Genomic DNA, 22,096 nt, shown 5'->3' with positions numbered 1-22,096 from the left:
CACTGGCATTCAATGCATATAGAGTAGACAAGAAATTTTGTGTGCATTTTAATTTCGCGAATCTTGGTGCATGCAAAATTCGCGAAATTAAAATGCATGCGAACATTCCTTGTTTTAAAGTACTTTCATGAATTTTCAATCCTGAAAGAATCCCATTTCTTTGCTCAATTTTCCACTAATTAATTATATCAATTTCTGGTCAGTGTCCCCGTGTTTGCATTTATTACTTTCACAAAAAATACAAATAACTGACATCTTACACTCGACACTAACCTGTTGTTGTGGGGTCTCCACTGTTGAAGCCACTCCCGTCATACACTGTGGCCGCTTCCTTCGCTGTCTGGTGTACCGAATAAGCGATCCCTTCCACAAATTTGGGCACAGCCCAGGTAAAGGTGACAGTGTCCCCTTCGATGATATCAAGACGAGATGGATTCCAGGCATAGCCAACTCCAAAAACTGCAGAGAGTGAGAAAAACATTGTTTAAGTTTTGTTGTTGTTGTTATTGTCGATGTCTAGGTTTTACCTTGTTTTTTTGTTATGTATAATATTGTATGATATTTAGTGTGCTTGTATAAGCACTCATCATACCTGAGAGAACAATACTATTTCATTTTCATTTACTGTTTGATATGGCAAATTTGTGAACTTTTATTTCTAAAGCTCAATTTATATGATTGACTTCACTTTGTGCTTTTTTTTAACCACTGATCTTTCATTGGAATGCACAAATGAAGCAAACTTTTCATTGAACTACTGTATAGTACTAACTTCACCGACAGTTTCTATTGTACACTATGAACATTGGATTCATGATGAACACAAACATGGAAGCAGGATAAAACAGACATGTGCTGCTTTGCCATTCAGTTGTACTGTAAAAGTGGAAATTTTTGTGGTGTGGAAATTTTCACACATTTCATGTGACCAGAAACCAGCAAGAAAATAAAAACACGCAAATATTTTTGCACGCCATATGTTCCACTTAAAAATTTCTTTATTCAGCAGAATTAAAAACAAGCAAAATTCATCTCACCTAGCCAAGTGTGAAAATTACTCACGCGCAAATAACCATTTTTACAGTATAAATGCCTACATATCTATCATATGCCCCATGTAGCTATCAACATATGGAACAACATGTTGTCGGAGAATTAATGTTGAATTTCTTCAACACATCAACAGAGAGATTACAGATGGAGAGAATTTATTTTCATGAATCGCATCAGACTGCTACAAAGGACGCCACCACTCACCTTCGTGCTTTCCATCGTGGGACACCACATGTTGGTTATTGACATTTGGGGTCACACAGGTCAGCAGGCTGGTGGCTGCAGACGTCAGTTCGCAAGTCCTGCCCCCAAGAGTGACCTCGATGTCGTCAGATGACTCCCCAAATCCCTGACCAGTGATGGACACTTCAGTACCCCCCTTAACTGACCCTTTGCTAGGGAAAAGACCTGTGACCTTGAGGTCATAGGTCACTATAAGGTCAGTGCTGGAAACAATAGGGAGGAACATCATGAAGTTGCTGGTGTCAAATATACCTTCTATAGCGATTACATTGAGAGTGCATAAACCCTGTCTCATGTGCCGGGGGCATTGGACAGTGTGCATAATGCTATAGGGTTTTCTGTACCAAAACAGTTTGACATCTAGGCCGCTTTAACTGCACATGCTTTCATATGATTACAAAAATGGAAAATGAAATGACAGAACGTAATACTGAATTGATGTATAGATAGATAAGGAAAGACAGATAGATAGACAGAAAGAAAGTTGCGATCTTAACAAATTTAATTTGTAGAGGGAGACAAATTGAAGAAACTCACACGGCCTGAACCTTCATCCCTCTGAATATAAAAAATCTTTCTTTCAAATTATATTTTGTTTCACATTGTAAATCCAATGGAGACAAAATCACTTTGTAAGCAACATATGCATATATATCCTACCAACCATGCGTGTTCATGTAGCATGATCATGCAGGAACAAATAGAATGAAAATCAAATCAAAATCTAATCGAATCAATTCGAATCAAAACAGGAAGAAAGAGGAAACTCTATGGGGAGAGCAAAGAGAGAGAGGACAAAGAAAGTTTTTGGTCACCAAATACTTTGCAGTAAGAAAGTCGACGCCATCAATGTTCACAATCACTTCAAAATCAAATCAAAATCAAATCAAATCAAATCAAATCAGGAACAGGGGAGAGCAAAGAGAGAGAAAAAAGAAAGCTTTGGTCATCACATACTTCGAAGTGGGAAAGCCGACGCCATCAATGTTCACAATCACTTCACGTTCTCCTGGGGGATTGCTCGGCAGAGTGCACGTAATTTGGTCATCAGCTTGGGACAGGATTTCGCACGGCTCACCCCCTACGGAAACAGTCGCACCGCTCGTGTCGAAGCGCTGGCCAGTGATGGTCAGAGTGGCTCCACCTGTAGAAAGAGGCAGATATCCTTACCGTTGATTACAAATAAAATTCACACTTGACTCTTATCTGATCTAGAAAGATCAAACATGTATGTACCTTTTGCAAACATCATGAGTTCTTGCATGGGTGAAGAATAATTTCTCCCAACATCGTGCATGAAATCTTATGGTAATACACCTCAGAGTCTTGACAAAAAGAAATTAAAAAAAATACTCCAGTCACTTGAGAATATGCTTTGAACTGAGAATAACAACCAGAAATTTTTTAGCGCCCAAATGAATTGGAAATCTATAGTATAATTTCCCCCTTCATCATAAAGCAGTTTTTAGTTTTGAATATTTTGAGGAAAGCAGTTCTCACAAGCAGAAAGAGAAGAGAATTACTCCGACATGTATGGTATGAGTTTAAAGTGAAAACTAAGTTTCGGTAAGTGCTTGAGAACCCGTCTAGCACCATTTCATTTTTGCTTGCAATATATCGAAAGAGTCCACTAAGAAACTTACCTGGCTGACGCGGTTTGCCGGAATGATGAGTCGGTTTGGAGTATTTTGAGAAAAATAATAATAGTAGGAAAACCAACTTTTATTCCAGAAGGCTCCAGACTGACTCGGTCTAGGGAAAAATTCGACCCTACTTCAGACAATTCACACGCAGTAAGTGATCGCCACATTCTACTGGCCTCTGCATAATACCAAATGAGGCCTAACTGAATGGACAGGAAAGTGCGTGCTAACGTAATCCTGTATGTTGTACAAACAAAACAAAAATGACAGCGCACGGTCCTCAGTTGCTGAGACGCGCGGTCTTTGGAGTTTTTGTTTTTGTTTATCAAGCGCCTTTGATTGTTTTAGAGGTGCTTGATCGGCGCACACTAATTTTGCATGCGCGCAAAAGAGGTTTTTGATGCGCGCGTTGTAACAACTCGGACCATTACTACTGCGTATAGCCAGAACACGAAGCGCTAGTTTATACAGGCCGCTCCCATAGGACAACACTGTACAATCAGAGGGACAACCATTACAACTCATCCCGCCGTCAAAGCGAAGCCGAGTTATCCCCGAGTCCCAGTTTAGCCTGACCCCGTTCGGGTAAGTTCTGAGACTGAATCTTTTTGGTTAATATTTCACATTTTCGTCGTTACCCATCGAATATCTTGTCATAACATCGTTATCCTGCACATTTCCTAAGCATAATTTCACATTTGGGAGCGAAATTTGACAACTTTTGCAGGCGTACCAGAACTTTGTTTGGGCTTTAATGTACAATTATTTTTTTTTGACAAGCTAGGCATCTAAAACATTTGGTATAATAGATTATTTGATATCAAATATATTAAGGATGTAATAAAATAAATTAATAATAATTCTTTAGTATCTTGTATCAGTAATTACATTGTAGAACTGTTTGAGCTTTAGTACATAAAATCAAAAGAATATGACTGCGTGCCCCTGGAAATTTACCGAATTCAGTGAAATTATGAAAACATGAAATGACAGAGTGGTGCAAGGCCAAGTACACTTGCGTTTCTATGTCACATTACTTTGGGGACTTCTATCAGGATCGAGGACGAACGTTACCCACAACCTAGACTGGTCCCCATTTGCTGAAGGGTCCATTTAAACAGTTAATAGCGCTCTTTAAATTCAGTGCTAGCAACTTTAGAAGCTAAATATTCAATATTCTAGCAGTAAAAGAATCTTTATGTCTGAAAAGAAACATTATTAAACCTCTCTCATTTGAAAACTTCTTTTGAGCAAAGTATGCAAAACTAGAGAAGCACTCTGAGAGAGCAGACCTCCACCAAGCATGCAGCCCATTCCCACCCGCACTGACCTTGTTCTTCGACAGAGATAAGTGATTTCCATCCATAAGTATTGTGTGCGGAAAGCCGCCCGATTTCCCAATACAGAAGCCTTTGTTACATCATAAACCCTCAGCTGCACAGCGCGTCTCGCCCTAGCAGAAACTAGAGCATGCGCTTTAGTGCGCGCATGCAAACCTCAAATACGCGCAGCCTGAACTCCCAAGTTCATTGACCCTACCTGCCAAAATATTAAAAAATCCTTCATAAATTCTTCCAAAATTCTCCGATCACTACCAAAAGTTAATCGTTTGTTACTTGTGTCATTCTCAACCTTTCCTGTAAGTTTCATCCCAATCCGTTACCTACTTTTTGAGTTATTTTGCACACGGACAAATGAACGAACTAACTAACAAACAAATCAACGGTAACGAAAACATAACCTCCCCCCTTGGCGGAGGTAATGAGGAAACATGGACAAGACGACAGCATACGCTGCTGCATCATTTATCCTCTTGCAAAGAATTTGGATAAATTTCTGAAGTAATCTTTACCCCTATCTGTGCCAGGGACTTTGGACAGTGTGTACAATGCTACGAGTTTTTTTCTGCACCAACCCACTCTCAAAGCACACACAGGGTTTTCACAGACATACCAAGAACACCGGAAGACGTTGGGGAGAGGGATGTAATGGATGGAGTGATGTCAGAATCTGGAGTGAACCCATCATCTTCAACCTCTCGGATGTCACCGATCTTGATAACTATGGAGGTGCTAAAAGCAGCACTTGTTGCCTGTTTACATAATCAAGAAAGATAAAATTTAAAAGCAACAACAAAAAGTTAATGACCAGCATTAGCACAAGAAGTTGAATATAGTGAAATTCACTCACGATTTGCAAATTCATACATGTGGCCACCCAGCTCAAAACCCACAAAAAGTCGCAGATAAAGTTACGCCTTGTTTGAAATGTCGCAATGGAGCTTTGAAACACCACCACATACTTGCATTATCTTTCACTTCTTGTCATTGCATGGTTGGTGAGAACAATGTTCAGTCTTTCCTCTCATACTTTATACTTCCTAACGTTACACGTCACATGTTTCATCTGTCTTCTGTTAAATGTAATCCACGGCTGCAAGCTCAATCGAACTCCTTTCTTACTGTAACCTCATCACTGCATACACAATTTATCATGACAATGCCGAAACCTTGGGTGCGATAATTTTGTGTTCTCATTATATGAGCAATGACCATGTGTACTTGAAGCAATTAAAAAGTATACCATATCAAATGAAATCATATTCACATTAATTTCTTTATATTTAGACAGACTGATGATATGGGAATGTGCATATCAGTGGATGACTAAATTCATGGAAATGGTACGGGGAAAGATTGAGTTAATTCAAGTATTTCATAATAAAGTATGAGTATGCCATAACAGGAAATTCAGGTCAATTGCAGAGTACTCCTACCAGAAACTTGCACCAACATGTCACGTGCAGCATGATTCAGCCAATAATATAATAAAAATGTCTGGCCCCTGTGAGATACACATTGAGGTTATATTGCCCAGGCCATATACCCTTCCTACTCTCCCCCACTGATATCTCACTTACAGGTTGCACTTGACAGACAGCTTGACTGTATTCCACGGAGGTGGTGACACAGTCCATTTCAGCAGCTGTCACCTCCATGCCCTCACTGAAGCCAAAGCCAACGATAGTCAGATTTGTTCCACCTGAAAGAATACACATGAGGTGCGGTCAGACCGGCAAAATGTCAAGCAGTTCAAGACCATGTTCTTCAAGATTTCAGAATTTTGCCAGGGAGATCGCAAGCTTCCCACAAAACTTCTCATGAAACTTCCCACTCCAACTAGGGACATTTCTCCCATTCCCTGCAAACTTCTTGATCTTTTGCCAGTGTGACCGCCAGAAACTGAAACTTCACAATCTTTGTGATGTGACCAGTCCACCATCTGTTTTCGGGTGGTGCCTCAGAAGCGCATAGCTGGTGTGTTGTAAAGGTGTTCATTGTTACGTTACAATCACTAGCCATCAAACGGTAAGCTCCTTCTCCTTTATTGCACATGAGCACTGATGACCCAAACTTCTCGATCCAAAGATTGAGAAGTTTGGCTGCCAGTGTGACGGACGACAAAAGATCGCAAAGACTTCGCAATCAAAGACTTCGCGATCTTACACTTCTTAATCTTTTGTCAGTCTGACTGCGCCTACAGTATGGATCATAGTTACCCTGAAAATTAGTTCCTCTGAACAGAATTAGACAAAATGGTACAGGCAAATGGCATACACAAGCTTTCATTGATTGTGTATGCCCTTTCTCCTTTCTTAACCCGTTGAGGACGGACTGATTTTGCTACAACACGTATTTCCCATAGACACCTGCCCGAGTATACTCGGGACTTGTCCTCAACGGGTTAAAAAGTCTACTCCATTTTCCTTGTTAAATTGATTGCACAAAATGAAAATGAAATTGAATGCTCAAAGCAAGTTCACCGGGACTATCACATGACTATCGCATGAATTTGAATGAAGGAGTAGGAAATGCAATGCTCGCATTTGGAAATTGAACGCCCAAAGGTGAATTTGATTTGACAAAACAAAATAGAACTCCCATAAATGAAATTGATCGCTCGGATTCTTAATTTGAATGCCTGAATGTTTTCGTGTGCGTGCGCTGTGTGAACTTGAATGCACATTAATATATTTGAATGACAAAAGTAAGAAAATGACTGGGAAACTAGTGTGTTATTGTATATTTCAGCCCCTCAAGAGATTGGTTCTCACCTGCTGTACTCCCGGTTGAAGGAGTAACAGAACTTACTCCAAGGTTGTATGTGAAAGTCGCATTCCCTGATGACAGAAGGACAAAAAGACAAGAATTTGGTTCAGGATGGCACCATCATGAAATGAAATTAAACAGACTTACACTGTGTAATAGACCAAAGTGACAAAATCTGAAAATATCAAAATGAGACCAACAACTTTCCTTGATCATCTTGCAATAGTATTTGATGATCGAAAAACTAAGGTGAAGGACAATTAAATAGTACATTTCTATACCACACCTATTATGTACTTATACTCTACTCTGCTGTGAAAGGACACTCATTCATTCATTCACTCATTCATTCATTCATTCATTCATTCATTCCATTTATTCAATTTCAAAATAAAATACAATTGTAAGTATAGACTTATGAATACTCATAATTACACAAATTCAATACATTTGTAATCAAAGAAAATACTGCGAACTGAAATACACTAAATGTTGTGACTTTCATGGCAATTACACCAAATCAAAATTGATTGGAAAGACTCCTTTCTTGGTTATTCAAAATTTATATACATGTATCTGATAGATGAAAAATTAGTGTAACAGGTTCATTTTTATGTACAAAAATATACAAAGCATTCGTTACAAGAGTCTGCATCTGTGTGTGTGTGTGTGTGTGTGTGTGTGTGTGTGTGTTTGACTGCAAATTTCTACATGTATAAATATCCCTGTAGAATTAACAAACCATTAGGAGTGGCTGCTATTCCAAGACCATCAACATTGACCATGACGTGAAATTCCCCGGCTGCCGATTCGCCGACATCGCAAATGATCTCCGTCTCACTGGCACTGGTCACTTCACATTCCACGTCGTTGATGGTCACTATAACGTTCTCACTGAATTGTGTACCCGTAAGCGTGACCGATGTGCTTTCATGTGCTGAACCTGTTAGAAAAAGTTCCCATTTTGTTAAGAAGGAATGCATACAGTGACATCTGGATCAAGTTAGCACAGAATAGTCTGGACTCGATAAGGACAAAAGTTAGGAAAGTGATTTCTTTAAAGTGATAACATAAATTCAGTTTCACATGTAAAATACCTGTCTGCAGAAATACAAGGTGTAATTCAAGAATAAAGTGTATACATCATTTTTCATTTCCATGCAAAACTTCCCAGTTTGTAATTTAAAAAAAAAATTATCAGGTGTATTCACACTCACCTTTGATTAGAATATATAAGCAAACAGCCCATTCAAATGCACAGAAAAATTCTAGCTTTCATGCATGCACTCAAAGGGATACTACGACACACAAACACATCCCTTCAAAAGCGACGACATGCACAATTCAACCTGTTGAAAATGTACTAAAAATGTTTCTGTGGCGCTTAACATTTGCATTAGTTGAAAGAAGTGAGAAATTTGTGGACATTGATGTACCACAAATATCTTTAATGGTAATAGCTATAATGTACATATTGTACCTGAAGATGGGCTGATTGACAGGAGTGTGGGCGTGGCATCTTCACTGTAAGAGAAGGAGCAATCAGACCCGCAGGACGCAGCCAGGGTCTTAGCACTCAACTCCACCTGTGACATACAGAGAAAGCAGCGGTGTACGGGAGACGATTCAATTCAATTCAATGCAATTTCCAGCATTGCAAATTCTTACGGATACAAACAATTACAACAAATCTGTGAAATGCAAAATGTATAAACATATATTTTGAAATGGAATAGAAAATGAACAAGTCCATAACCTATACAAAAATATTTGTTCAAAAATCATTGTTATTGGATGAGAGAGGCCAATGTAAAAGACAAACTTTTAGAGATGTGGGCCACTCAATTAATTGGAGATAAAAATGAAAAAGATAAAAGTAATGGAAGCACACACACACACACACACACACACACACACACATACACACACACACACATACACACACACACACATACACACACACACACACACACATACACACACACACACACACACACACACACATACACACACACACACACACACACACACACACACACACACACATACACACACACACACACACACACACACACACACACATTCACACAAACACACACTATGACCTGATGCCCACATTCCATTTAAATAGCTTCATATTCATACTGAAAAACTCATCAAAGTTGACAATGAGTAACGATATAAAATTGGCTACAGGTGTATCGCATAATACTGACGTCTTATTTCTGTTATTTGGTTACAATGTAGCACCATTTGTATTTTATGACAATACGGGGATATGGGACTCTGTTATTACAATGAGATTTTCATAAACATTACTTCTTGCCCATTCATTAATGGAACTGCTCAACATGAGAGTATTGAAATTTTGCTGAATAAGCAACTGAACAGGTGTCTGTCATCAGCCCCTTTGTCTTAATCTGTTCACAAAGAGCTGTGATTGTTATTCAGTCCACAAGCAAAGCTTACATCTCTCCTTGGTAATTTGAAAGTCTCCAAAGGACTGGCTACATAAAGATCTGGAGAGGATATCATGTTGAGTTGCATCATGTAATCACTTGGGTGCGATATACACATAGTACTGTATAAGCTGTCATTTTCACATAATGACATCTTCCCAAATGATGAGGTCACAGACATTATCGCGAGATGTAGCTTTTGCAAATTGACACTGAAGCTGTTGTCAGGGCACCATTAAATTAGCGCATGGTGACATTTTCGGGTGTTGTTAAATTTGCAGTCCAACAGTGATTCATGAAATTTTTGAAAATTATTTTAAACCCTTGTCAAAACAGCTTATGCAGCAGTCAGGGCTATTTCCCTCTCATCTTCTTCATCTTGACAGGAGGAAGAAAGGAGACAGACCAACATATATAATTATACCACTTCTTCTTTTCACCCAACATACATGTGCCTTACATTGGCAACTTTTGTGTCTGTTTCTGAATATCTCCTGAACGATAACACATTGACATATTTTAAGAACATAACTCTTTATGTGCCATGTTCGCACACCCGAATTAGTCGATGGCGTGCCAACTTCGCATATTCTGCCCAAACTGGTCGATAAATCATCAAATGCCACAGTACAAAGAAAGCGTTTCTTGCTATTCTGTTCCTCCCACATATAGCTTGCAATCTATGTGGTGAATGACTGGCCTAGTGCTAGGCCTAGAATTTGCCTGTAAATTCCAAGTTCCTGTCACTGCAAAAGTCACGCCTTTACAGTAATGCAGCTTAGTGGCAAATTAAAGAAAAATCATCATAGAGTCGTCATGAAATTTACATCAAAGCAAAGCTTGGTATTTTCTCTTCTAGTTTGATCACTGCATGTTCAATTCAACAGAAATCTATACAAGTTATATAGATTTGAAAAACAGACTGTTTTCTGAAGGCATGAGTAAGACGTGGTGTCAGAATAATGTGGCACGCAAGGGGTTTACACTGTGACACATAAAGAGTTAAATACAAGTCTTTCCACATTTCCTCACCTGTGGTTCGGGATGAACAGAGCGGAGGAATTCTCCAGGAATCGGTGCCAGGAAGACGTGACCATCAACGAGCTTCTCCGTTTCCATGGAAACTTCTGTGCGGCCGTTGTACAGATTGTTCTCCCTCTACAGGTGAGAAATGACAAAAATCCCAATTTGTTTATACAACCATTCCCAAATCCAGAAATCCCAAGGACTTGGATAAGCATAATAAAATATTCTCTGACATTACATGTGAATATCTAAAAGTAAGTCTTTCTTTCTCCAAATTTTCAAAGGAAAATTTATTGCGTAAACAGTGAATGCCATTATGTGTGCATCATGGTTTCACAGAAATCCATTGGGTCAGTGATGTTGGAACATAAATTGTATGCTGGTAATTGGTTTTTGAGATGGTAGCTGACATACTGTCTGTTAAAGTAATACACATACAAATATATGTATCTAGTTGCATACAGACATCTATTTCTGCTTTACATTTCAAGTGTAATGCTACATATTGTCGCTGGGGCGACAAGACCTTGTATCTACAAAATGTCAAATGTTCAGGAGAGCCAAAAAACATGGTGGCCAAAGCACTATAGCGAATGGGATAGCCTTTACTTTGACATGCCTTGGTGGCATTTTTGGAGTAAGACAGTTGGGATTTGGACAGGACATCACTTAACCCATTATTTGGCTATTAATCAAAAAAAGTCATGTTCATCAAAATTGCAGATACGAGGTCTTGTCACCCCAGCGACGATATGCTCATGTGGGCTTTAGCAAATAGTATACAGATGATATACATCAGCGAAGGCGTTAGGAAGAATTACCCACACAAGATACCTCTGAAACAGACTAACATGCCTGGGCAAAAAGACAAGGATGTTTGGACTGTTTGGAAGGTGCATCCAAACAAGCTTGTGTGCATTACTTGTTTTATAAAATGATAATTTAGATTCATTTTTTGTTCTGTAAAATGATAATGTAGACTCATTATTTGTTTTATAAAATGATAATGTAGATTCATTATTTGTTTTATAAAATGATAATGTAGATTCATTATTTGTTTTATAAAATGATAATGTAGATTCTTTATTTGTTTTATAAAATGATAATGTAGATTCATTATTTATTTTATAAAATGAAAATGCAGATTCTCATCGTTTGATAATTCATCTTCATCTCAAAAGCCATATTACTATGTTACTATATCCACATCTACCTTAGATTTAATGTTACGTCTTAAAGCAGCCAAGGTGCATACATACAAATTCAGTTGAATGATATACCTGAATATATTTACACTGTACTCTCTACATGTGCATTATGTTCTAGGGAGTACTCCCGTAAATTTGTGACGTGGCAATGCAAATGATTATTTCATTATACATAGAATTATATCTTATATAATTACCATTAAAGTAAAATATTGTGGTAAATATCCCGCTTTACATTTTGCACCTAAGGGTAACCAACACTTCACAAGTAATGTTTCTTTAGGTGTCCCTTCATAATCATTTATTGTATCTTCATAGCCAGTTCAAGAGCTAATATATATTGTTTATGAATTTTTGTAAAAGTTTTGCATTGTTGTTACAATGTTCGTACATCAGTTATGATTATCATGGTCAAATCAAATCAAATCAAATCAAATCAAATCAAATCAATTCAGTCACTCACTCAATCAACCAATCAATCAATCAAATTCAAAATAAAAATCAAAATGAAATGTAATCAAATCAAATCAAATCAAATCAAATCAATTCAATTCAATTCAAATCAAATCACATCCAATCAAATGTAAACACGAACTCACCACCTGGAAGAGCGGCTGTGTACCCCCCTTCTGGGAAAACTCTACATCCCATGAATAGGCAGAGCAGGAACCGAATCGCAGCACCTGCACAAAGCCTGTCAAGAGATCCACCTCCAGTCGGCTCTTTAGCTGGGACTCGGACACGTCAGCCGGGATATCTTGATGAAAATCAAAGACAAAGATTTCCGATATACCACAGGAAACTCTAAATATCTTTCCATTCTGTTATCAAAATACGGTAGAAGTAGTTTAAGTTGAGTCTGAATGTACAGATTGTATGTCTTGATTTTAAAAACTGGCAAAAATGACAGTATTTCATTTGTATTATGTTAGATGCAAAAAATCCTTAAGAAATCAGAATTTGAATTTGAATTTGAATTTGAATTTGAAAATGTGATGAAAATCCCTTGTGTGCCACATAATTTTGAGACCGAGATGCACGACCGCTTCCAGAAAACATTCTGTTTTTCAAAGAATCAGAATTCATTATAAAGAAATGCCTTTGGAACACTACCATCCAGTCACTGTACATCACAAGCTACAGTTGCATATGTGTGAGGAATAGATTTACAACACATTTTTCCGATAGACCCCTGTACGAGTATACTCAGGACTCGTCCTAAATGGGTTAAACACTTACAAAATTGTCGGAAAGTCAGGTTTCTGGACAAATTAGATTCGCTAAATATATGGCATATCCAGTACTGAAGAAGAAGAAGGATATTCAAAGATCACTAGACACAAACCTGTTGATGTCCTGTCACCAAAAGACAGGTCAAATGTCCCCTGCATGGGAGGGGTTGCGTACGACTCGCGTTCCACTACGACGCTCGCTCCAGCGGCCCAATCGCCGTTACGGTAAGTGATTGACTCATTTGTCTGTGACTCTGCGTCAGCGCCCTCTATGGCCAGCAACGGGAAGGAGTGACCACAGTTGGCACCTTGCATGCTGATGCGGAATCCCTGCGGTTCTTGCGCGATTGTCTCCACCAACACTTCGCTCACAATTATTCCATTTGGCTGAACAGGGGATGACCGAACCGGTGCTGGATAACAGAATTATTACAAATGTTAAATGAAGATACTGTCACTATCACATCATCTGATCAAAGTGATGAGAAAGAATGATATATTTTTCTTTTTCAAGGATGGGAATTTACATGAACTTGAAATTACTTGTCTAGTGCAGTAAGTTGATATAGTGCTTTTGTAATCAATATGATAAATTCTGATGATGTTCAAATTTGGCAGAAATCTACTTTATAAATATAAAACCAATTTGCAATACAGAGAGGTATAGTTTTCAAAAACAAAAAGCAACAACAACACCGGAATAACTAAAATTCATGTCTGCTTTAATATATAGCCATTTATCTGATGCAGTGAGTGTTGGCATACTTAGAGGTGAATTCTGGTTTAATTCATATGTGGCAATAATTATTATGCATATATAACAGTATTAAAAGCAAAATTGCAGAGGCAATTACTACAGTCTCACCTGACTGGCTTTTAGCAACGGTCAGCTGGTCAACAAAGAAGTCCAGGCCCTCAACAAATAGGATTTTAAGCCTTCCAAACAAATACCGTTGTGTCTGGTAGTCAAATTCGAAGTCATTCGAGCCAAGTTCATACAGATCTAAGCAGTGGTGCGTCCATCTGCGGTCATGACATATCACAGTGACAGCAAGAGTGTGTTATGAGAAAGACAAAAAAAGAAACAAAGAGACACACATGTATTTTCTAATGTAAATGAACATTGAGTATGTAGTCGATTACAGTTCTATTCCATTACAGCTTAAAGTCAAAATTAACCCTTTCAGTGTAAGGGACTTTAGACAGTGTGTATTATGCAAAGGGGTTTTCTGTGAAAATCAGCCGTCAAAGCACACAAAGAGTTAAATAAGTTGAGTAAAATCACACAAATGTAATAGCAGAAATTTTTATCTCACTCTGAAATCAGAGAAGGAAGTTACGGGACCGTAAGTTCTGCATATTTTCGCAAAACAGTGCTTCAGTGGATTCCCGTTAAAACAGTCTTCGGGACCAGCAGTTTTTCTTTCGTTATATGGAAATTTCGTTATAACCGAACAAACAAACAATAAGAATACAAAGAGTGGATAACGTTGCGGCCCTAATTTTTACTTTGTCGTAACCAGAATGTTGTTATAACCGTGTTAGTCATAAAGGGAGTGCACTGTATATGTTGCAATCATATGCAGTCACATCTGCCTCAGCGCTGACCTGCCTATAGAGGCTATCTGTCGTATATGGCCACTGAAAATCCTCCCAATAGGAAAGACATGTTAATGACCCTTTGCATAGCAGCCACTTGTGTAATGCAGGCAGCGGTCACCAATTTTGTATCCTGCGATACATGTTAATCTGTGTATAGCGGCCACAGGCCCACATAGGGCCACAAATGAGTCTATGATTTGGTCTATTTCTTTCATCTTTCACAAACTGCAAAATTTGCATTCATTCAATAAATCAAAAAAAAAAAAAAAAAAAAAAACAATCCATGTGAATATTGTACAGTTCAACTAATTCCATGATTTCTACATCTCTCGACTGATGCATAGTCATAAAAAATAACAGTACTCACTCTTCTGACGGCTCTTGATGGTCCTCGAAAAGGTTGAAATTTTCAGTAACGGATATTGAGGCATCCGTGCGCTTGTCTTTCTGTGTGAAATACAGCTGCACGTTTCCCTGGAAACCCAAACCCTTGATGGCAAAGCAGACCTGAAGGATAACAATAAAATGGAAATGACTCTTTTCACTTAATGACACTTCGTTTCAACCGTAAAATTTTGCATCACTCCAAGGCCCAAACCTCTGTGATTATGGCTGTATTTGACAGCACTCCTACAATGTACCATAAAATATCCTACTTGAGCGCTCGAAGTTTCCAAAGTATACTGTATCGTACCATACCATGCCAAAAGTGGAACATTTTCCAGTGTGCTCCAAAAGTGTACATGTACCACACCATACCATACCATGCCAGAGAGAGAATTCACATTTCCCCAGAAACTGGCAATTCCTGCAAGTTTCAACAAGCTCTAGCTTTTCATAGGTTTCCTTCATGTTTATAAACATGACCTACCAAAAGTCAGGGCAAGGGCAATTCCAGCATTACGGACATTATATTTAGAGAATTTTTTGTGACCTTGTGGGCTTATTTCAACCAATCAGCATAATAATTCTTAATCCATTCATAGTCTATTCTAACCCATTCATCCTGAAATGTTAACAGTCTAATTTTGATCAGTTACTATGAATCATTTGGTAGATATTACACAAAATGCTTGCCATTACAGACATTACATTTTTTGGACACAATTATTTACCTCCATGTGGATATATTGAGAAATTTATGAATCAGAGCATCAAGTAAAAGGAACTTTCTTCTGAAATGAGTGCTCAGGTCCTGTTTAAGTTGTAGATTGAAAATTGTGCACAACACATTCAGCATTTACTTTACAGGTTCACAAATGTAGTGTTACAGACATTACATTTTTAGAGTTACGGACATTACAACTTTGTCCAACTTTTAAAGTCCCAATATTCATACTTTAACACAGTTTGTATCTCAGACAAGGCTAATATTAGTGGGGTTTTTTTTGTTCATTCTTAACCATAAACCACTTTAAAACAAATGCTGAAGTGTTGCTGAATATGGAATAATGAGAGTCAAAGATTGTGTGTTTTTACAAAAATTATCAAACATTTTGCCCAAAAATAGGTTTTTGAAGAAAATAATGCCTAAATGCACTTCAATTATATCAAAATGCCATTCAAATGAAAGAACTTGACAAGTTCTAGCATTTGACACTAAATTTGTCCCTGTAGCTCATATATTTTTCAAATTATTGCAGATTTGGGATTTTAGGAAAAATAATATTTTTTGTGGAATTGCCCGCCAATTTCAATTGCCTACATCTAAGAACAGCTTCTGTTCTGCCTACAAGAACAGCAATCCAATTCATATCTGAATGTTTGGGGGCACAATGTTCACACGCACACATCCTGGCATCTCTAATAAAAAGATTTTGTGGACAAAATTTTCAATAACTGAACATACAAACATAGTAAATCTTCTAACTTGAAGACAAATTCATGCCAAGCATATATGTGGATTAAATGGGTGGGAAACATAAGTACACTGTAGAATGAAGCATCAGTGAACTTTGAGAGAAATAAAAGAATTTGTTCGGAAGTTATGAATTTGAAAGTTTTGGTTTAATCCACATGCTGTTAATGCCAAATGGGAAGACAATTTCAAAGTAGAAGTACATAATCAAGAAAATACAGAGCCAGTTCCACATATTTCCACTTTCCTATCATATGTATTAATAAGATCAATTAACTTAGCAGTTAAATCAAGAGTCAAATCAAGGAGAATGGTATCAACCTTGACATATGTCAGTAACTAGTCACGAAGGTATGCAATTTCTACTGAGGAAAATTATGCAATGTTGTGGAATTCTCCTAACAATTCTGCACATATTGTTGCATCATTCTAACATCGAACATTGTTGTAGATTTCTAACTCCGTAATGATGACCAATGGATTTAATCAAAACTATAAAAGTTCACAACATTAAAAAACGACCTTCCTCAGCCTGTTGAGGATTAGTCTTAAGTATACTCGGGCAAGTGTCTATGGGAAATGCATGTTGTTGCAAAAAATCAACCCGTCCTCAACAGGTTAATCTTCACTGAAGTATTGAACTGATAAAATAATGTTTGAGGGAAGTCTCCTTCAACAGAGTTGTGGGGGAGGGAATTACGACTACAAATTGGTCAGTGAGCCATTTTGATCTTTAAGGACACATAGTGAGCGGTGAGACTATCCACCCTACCTTTTTCTTAGTAGAAATATCAAATTCTTGCTTCTGATCGTCGTATCCAGGAATTTGGTTTGACCAGTAGATGTACTCGGGGTTCTTGAGCGAGGTTCTGCCACAGTAGGCCTCTGTGTCTTGCACACGCTCACCGTACTCTGTTCCTGTTGGCAAATCTTCCTCATAACTCTGGTAGAAGTAAAATGTTTTTTTGTTGGGCACTGAAGTGCACTGGACGGTCAACATGTCCAAGAGGGCCTCTTTCACCTGAGCAAAAACATTTAAAAAAGATAAACAATGACAAAAATTAGTTATTATCGAAAGGGTTACTTTGGCTCAGGTATTACAGAAATTAGAAGGTGAATGCATTTAAAAAGAATAGTGGTGATTGAGTCTGAAATAGCAATAAACTGAGCTTGATTTGGGGCCATGTGACAATAAATTCTTAAAATATCAAGCTACTTTGGAATTAAAGTCAGTTATCAATGTGGATAAAAGCTCATCTGTGTAATTAACATTCAAATCAATTTGCACCACTGCCATCATAGTCTCATGAGGGACTAGAAGCAAATACTGTAAAAGTGGATATTTTCACGCGACTAATTTTTCGTACTTGGCCGGGTAAGGAGAGTTCGGCATGTTTTTAATTCCACTAAATCAAGATATCATACACAGGAACATATGGCTAGCAAAAATATTTGCGTGCTTTTATTTTCACGGGAGTTTCTGGTTGCGCGAAATGCGCGAAAATTTCAACACCACGAAAATTTCCACTTTTACAGTACGGAGCACTGGTGGCAGTTTTCTGTGGGATTCTCCTTGATGATGACATTTAATACCAAGAACAGCAGACAAACAGCTATTACATCACTAAAGAAAAATTGTCAAAAATCAAGCAAAACATATTCCCTGTGTTATCCAAATACAGTTTGTACAAGTGCACTTTACATGAGGTCACTGAGCGTGAATGAAGTAGGCAGGAATATGTGTGAAGAAACGACCCTATAGCTCTGACCCTAGAAAAAGGCTGAAATACTGGGAGGACAATGACCATTAGAAGCAGCCATCCAAACAGGTCTAAGGCATATTACCCCTGGGCAATTACCACGGACCCTTCCCCCGACTAGTCTTTACTCCAACCTTATCACTAACCGTATCAGCCGGGGGACAATTGCCCTTGGGTGGGGGGGGGGGGGGGGGAATTGCCCTGATACGATCAAAACATACCTCTTCTGCTGTTGAGGAGAAGCTCAGTGAGGTGGAAACTCCTCCACCATAGCTGATGGCAAAAGATGTTGGAGCCACGCTTGCTGCTCCCTCCACCACCTCCTCTACAGAGACGCTGACTGTTTCATTGCCAGAGAATGCTACCTCAATCAATGAAGAGACCGCCTCTGTGACAAGAAAAAATTAGAAGGGGGATCAAGGATTAATATTCTTGGACACTAAGTGTTTACATAGAATATGACTCCAATGCTGCTAATCGGAAGGAAGGAAGGCATATCTTCATCAATTATCAGCTTTGCTTAAGTTCTACATAAGAAACTGAACATTTTCAGCTTAACCCTAACTAGGCCGGGGGGGGGGGGGGGGGGGGGGGGGGGGGGGGAGGGGGGGGCTCCGAGGAACAATGAAATACTTAGGAAATTTTTCTGATGGCACAATTTTTTTCTGTTACATTTGCTAAGGACACTAAAAAGAATATTTACACAAAAAATGTGCCTGTTTGGAGCTGTATTTAGTGATTTATACCAAATTGTCTGATTTCATGCATCAGCATGCATAAATTAGCATAATTTAACATAAATGATATTTTTTGAGAAATAAACTTCATGGTACTTTAGACTACATCATAGGCAATGTGTGTGCCAATTTTCGTCATGACCGCGCGGTCGACGGCCAAGATCTGGAGGGGGGCCTGGGAGGCCCACACGTACCCCCGCTCTATCATCTACCTAAATAGCCCAGCCTAGTTAGGGTTAAGTGGGCTGACAGAAGTGCTCTTCCCTCCTCACACTATTAAACATTCTAAAGAAGAGTTAAGGCATATACTTAAATTTCCTATAATTGCTAATCCCTAGAGTCACTCTGAGGTAAAATCTGTAAAGTGGAAGTCACAAATATTAGCCAGCCTCAGTGGAAAATTTGCAAAAAAAAATGAGCGATCACTGAGGAATGCTGCTAAATATATGACATACAACAATCTCACCTGCATTGGTAAATGTGACGGTAAAATTTCGAACATCCTCATCATTATCAACCTGGACTGAAACTGGGTTTGATGCGAGTGTTGACAGACTGTTGAGGGCGCCCTCCAAGTCATTTGTAGAGTTGAGGATATCCACATCTGTAGGCATACATATTCTGTTAGACACCATCTCACAAAGTAGAAAGTCATTCATTTCTCTTCAAATTCAACAAGTCAAATTATGCAGGCCTACCAAGGGGCTGAACCAGGAATTCTGAAAAGGGGAGGGGGCGTACATGCCCCTTTTTTCCTTTTGCTTAAAAAAAAAAAATTAAAGGGGAGGGCGCGCGCAATGCACCTCCGCCTGGATCCGCTACTGCTACCAGTTATTGCTCCACCAAAACAAGCATACTAAAAACCAACAAAATAAAAAAAAAGATAACGATCAAAATTTTCAAAGGTGAAATAAGCTGTGGTCCCAATTTCAATCTGCTGGTAGGATATTTGCAGAAAAGGTACAGTATCTTTCAAACGGTATTCTCCACCTTTTAACCCATTGAGGATGGGCTGATTTTGCTACAGCACGCACTTCTCTAGACACTTGCCCGATTATACTTTAGCGGGTTAAGTGGTCATTAAAGAATAACAGATACTTGAAAAGCAAAACGAAAGAAAACAAAACACCTATTTACCCGTGGATTGCCCATCGAAGGCTACTGTAAACGGTCCAGTCTGGCCACAGCCTGATACACCCCCACACTGAGAGAAGTCAAGAGAGACTAGCTGCACTGCCCGCTGGCCATTCTGTCTAATGGTCTGAGGGATGGAGTGGACGACAATCATGTTGTTCAAGAAGAATATTTACTGTAGTAGTTGTACTAGTACTACGAGAACTGGTAGTAGTAGATTATGTAGCAATATTGGTACTACTAGAGTAGAAGTACTAGAGTAGTAGTAGTAGTAGTAGCAGTAGCAGTAGCAGTAGTAGTAGTAGTAGTAGTAGTAGTAGTAGTAGTAGTAGTGGTAGTAGAAGTAGTAGTAGAAGTAGTAGTAGAAGTAGTAGCAGCAGTAGTAGTAGTGCGCTATGATTAATTACTTCCTTAATTAAAGGGATGGTGTAGTTTCGGTTAAAATGGGAGATTCAGATTTTAACTTGTTGCAAGATTATTAAAAACCACTTATGAAATATCATAAACGATACCATTCTAAGAGAAATTCAAAATTCATTAGATGAAAATTAGTTTTGAAATGACTGAGATATCCAAAAACAATGTAAATAAAACTAGTCTTAATAAAATACATGGTAAAATACACTTCGAATTCTTCTTAGAATTGTACGCTTTTTCATAATTCATTTCTCATTATTTCACAACCACACACACACACACAAAAGTTACGGAAAACTGAAGCCCAATCTTAACCCAAACTATACTATCCCTGTAAGCCCTTGGCCTACACACGTTCTCGAGAAATGTGCCACCTTACCTGTACTTCCAAGTGAGATGCAGACAATGTAGAAATCCTCTGCATATCATTTCTGCCCACGCTGACATCGGACGCTGTCCACTTTGTTTTGTGGATGCCAACTGCCACCTCAACGTTTGATGAACTGGTCCAGTCAAAGTGATATGCTTCAAGGTAGTACCTGTCACCTCCTTGAAGGGCAATTGTCTCCGACATTTGATTGGGATGATTTTCGGATGGGTAGTAGTTATTCTTGTAGCTCGTGATAGAGGCCAGCCGTTTCTGGAGAATATTAAACTCAGTCAGAGCAGCAGACAATCAAATCATATCAAATGCTTAACAAAGCTTTCAAAAGCAAAACCTAACCCTAACCCTTATCTTTACTCTAAACTTACCACTGACCAGTATTTAGCGGGGGGGGGGGGGGGGGGTGTAATGGCCCACAGGGAGTAATTACCCGGCATTTACACAGCAAATTCGCGGCACGAAATTTTCGCGAATTGGAGCCGACGGCCTTTTTCGTGGCAAGAAATTTTCGCGAATTGCCACTTGCGTTCAATGCATATAGTGTAGATAAGAAATTTCACGTGTATTTTAATTTCGCGAATTTTGGCGCTCGCGAAATTTGCGAAATTAAAATGCAGGCGAACATTCCTCATTTTACAGTAATTGCTATAATTCCAACTAGAAAAGCACTTGGAGAGTGCAGACCTCATTTCCACCCATACACGCATGCAGTTTTCCCATACAGAGTAGAAGCCTTTTGTTTACATCATCAGCTTGAACTGCTTGGCACTTCGCCCAAGCACAGCATGCGCTTTACTGTGGGTATGTAAATCTCCAGCACGTACAGCTTGAACCCCAAGTTCATTGACCTTATATGCCAAAAGATTTTAAAAGAATCAAAAATCCATAAACATTCTCAGATCACTACCAGAATATAATTATTTGTTCCTTGTGTTATTATCAACTTTCGCTTTCACGTAAATAATGGTCAGTTGCCATCTTCTTTCTTCTATTTCAATTAAACAAGGACATACATTCTTATCCCATGAGACAATCTGATAAATTTCATTTATATAATCGTAAAACAGTGATGGCTCTAAAATCTATCAGACACACCAGACCCGATGTTTGGAACTCTCTTCCTTCTGAAATTCGAAGTTTAAGGTCCTTGTATTCTTTTAGGAAAGCTGTAAAAACAATGTTACTTTTTCGCTATCAGTAATTTCGATGTCATTGTTAGTGTATAATACA

General features: G+C 38.5%; 1 protein-coding gene across 1 annotated transcript in view; it reads right to left on the bottom strand.

The window, feature by feature from the left end:
• The window catches only part of LOC139739942 (fibrocystin-L-like), a 134,934-nt gene that overhangs the window by 44,204 nt on the left and 68,634 nt on the right, over window positions 1-22,096 (bottom strand). Inside the window, exons 13-30 of the mRNA XM_071650541.1 lie at window positions 20,861-21,121; window positions 20,068-20,191; window positions 19,397-19,534; window positions 18,415-18,581; window positions 17,206-17,454; window positions 14,943-15,082; window positions 13,839-13,996; window positions 13,087-13,386; window positions 12,341-12,498; window positions 10,540-10,665; window positions 8,529-8,634; window positions 7,791-7,991; window positions 7,054-7,119; window positions 5,860-5,981; window positions 4,893-5,031; window positions 2,254-2,440; window positions 1,258-1,499; window positions 274-459 (exon numbers count right to left, since the gene is read on the bottom strand). Of these exons, the coding sequence (XP_071506642.1) occupies window positions 274-459; window positions 1,258-1,499; window positions 2,254-2,440; window positions 4,893-5,031; window positions 5,860-5,981; window positions 7,054-7,119; window positions 7,791-7,991; window positions 8,529-8,634; window positions 10,540-10,665; window positions 12,341-12,498; window positions 13,087-13,386; window positions 13,839-13,996; window positions 14,943-15,082; window positions 17,206-17,454; window positions 18,415-18,581; window positions 19,397-19,534; window positions 20,068-20,191; window positions 20,861-21,121 (3,070 nt within the window). The remainder of the gene's footprint in view (window positions 1-273; window positions 460-1,257; window positions 1,500-2,253; window positions 2,441-4,892; window positions 5,032-5,859; window positions 5,982-7,053; window positions 7,120-7,790; window positions 7,992-8,528; window positions 8,635-10,539; window positions 10,666-12,340; window positions 12,499-13,086; window positions 13,387-13,838; window positions 13,997-14,942; window positions 15,083-17,205; window positions 17,455-18,414; window positions 18,582-19,396; window positions 19,535-20,067; window positions 20,192-20,860; window positions 21,122-22,096) is intronic.

This window comes from Diadema antillarum, unplaced genomic scaffold (assembly GCF_040938485.1).
Source record: "Diadema antillarum isolate AM-2024a unplaced genomic scaffold, OU_Dant_1.0 seq00000821_RagTag, whole genome shotgun sequence".
NCBI classification, from domain to species: Eukaryota; Metazoa; Echinodermata; class Echinoidea; order Diadematoida; family Diadematidae; genus Diadema; species Diadema antillarum.
The sequence above is the reverse complement of the archived record's forward strand: the minus strand, read 5'-3'. Positions and strand labels throughout refer to the sequence as shown.